General features: G+C 35.7%; 1 protein-coding gene across 1 annotated transcript in view; it reads left to right on the top strand.

Moving 5' to 3' along the window:
* The first annotated feature begins 20 nt into the window (after nucleotides 1–20).
* LOC107559560 (tricarboxylate transport protein, mitochondrial-like) overlaps nucleotides 21–1,310 on the top strand; it is a 9,368-nt gene continuing 8,078 nt past the window's right edge. Inside the window, exons 1-2 of the mRNA XM_016243444.1 lie at nucleotides 21–87; nucleotides 1,145–1,252. Of these exons, the coding sequence (XP_016098930.1) occupies nucleotides 21–87; nucleotides 1,145–1,252 (175 nt within the window). The remainder of the gene's footprint in view (nucleotides 88–1,144; nucleotides 1,253–1,310) is intronic.

Below are 1,310 nucleotides of genomic sequence, written 5' to 3'. Positions count from 1 at the left end.
TGTGCTCCGTCAGTGACACCATGAACAATAACCAGAGCAGTGTAACGTTAACTAGTCACAGCAGTCTGATTCAGATCGCTGTCACATGTTTGTTGTGTTTTTCATGCGATGTGAAGCTGCATCTGAGTGACCTGCGGTTTGACCTGCTCAAGCGAGAGTGAAGTGAATCAGACCTGTAGGAGGGGTGTGTGTGTGTGTGTGTGTGTGTGTCGTGCAGCGGGTCAGGGATGGGCTAATGGTCTCTCCGAACGTCCCCGTGGGCAGATGAGCTATTACAATTAGAGAGCTGAGAGAGGATCGTTGCTCTTATTTCATCCTGTCTGATGCATCTGTATGAACTGATCGTAACTGATTTTAAGGCTGTAAAAACAAGGCCTTAAAAATCATCTTTAAAAACACAGATTATTTTAATTATCCGTATACTGTAATAATACCCAGTGTATCAAACATTAATTTCTCATTTAAAAATATATAATATATTTGTTATCGTAAAAACTTTTATTCTGAAAGATATTAATACATTTATTCAAGGATGCATTAAATTGATCAAAAGTGACAGTAACAACATTTATATTAATGTTACAAATGATTTCTATTTTAAATAAATTCTGTTCTTTTGAACTTTCTGTTCATCAAAATAATCCTGAAAAACAACTGTTTTGAACACTGATAATAATCAGAAATGTTTCTTGAGCAGCAGATCAGCATATTATACTGATTTCTGAAGATCATGTGACACTGAAGAGTGCAGTAATGATGCTGAAAATACAGCTGCGCATCACAGAAATACATTACAGTTTAACAGATATTCACATAGAAAATAGTTATTTTAAATTGTAATAATATTTGACTGTTTTTACTGCATTTTGATCAAATAAATGCAGCCTTGGTGAGCAGAAGAGACATGAAAACATTAAAAAAATTTACAGACTGATCTTTTTATCAGTCATATTATCTACAATTCTACATAAATTATCTGAAATATTTTCTACATAAATCATACCTAAATGATTGACTTGAACCAAATTATCATCAGAGTATAGATTTCATGATCTACTGCTTCATGTGGTTATGAAAGAAACGTAATCTAATCAAAATGTGCCACTGTGTGTGTGTTCATGTTTATCTGATCTTTCGTCTGCAGGTGGAATCGCAGGGGGCATTGAAATCTGCATCACGTTTCCTACAGAGTATGTGAAGACTCAACTACAGTTAGACGAGAAAGCCAATCCACCCCGTTACAGAGGCATCAGTGAGTACAAACACACACACACTCTCTCTCTCTCACACACACACACACACACACACAC

This window comes from Sinocyclocheilus grahami, unplaced genomic scaffold (assembly GCF_001515645.1).
Source record: "Sinocyclocheilus grahami isolate Dianchi unplaced genomic scaffold, SAMN03320097.WGS_v1.1 scaffold692.1, whole genome shotgun sequence".
Taxonomy (NCBI): Eukaryota; Metazoa; Chordata; class Actinopteri; order Cypriniformes; family Cyprinidae; genus Sinocyclocheilus; species Sinocyclocheilus grahami.
This window is presented reverse-complemented; position numbering and strand designations above follow the sequence as displayed.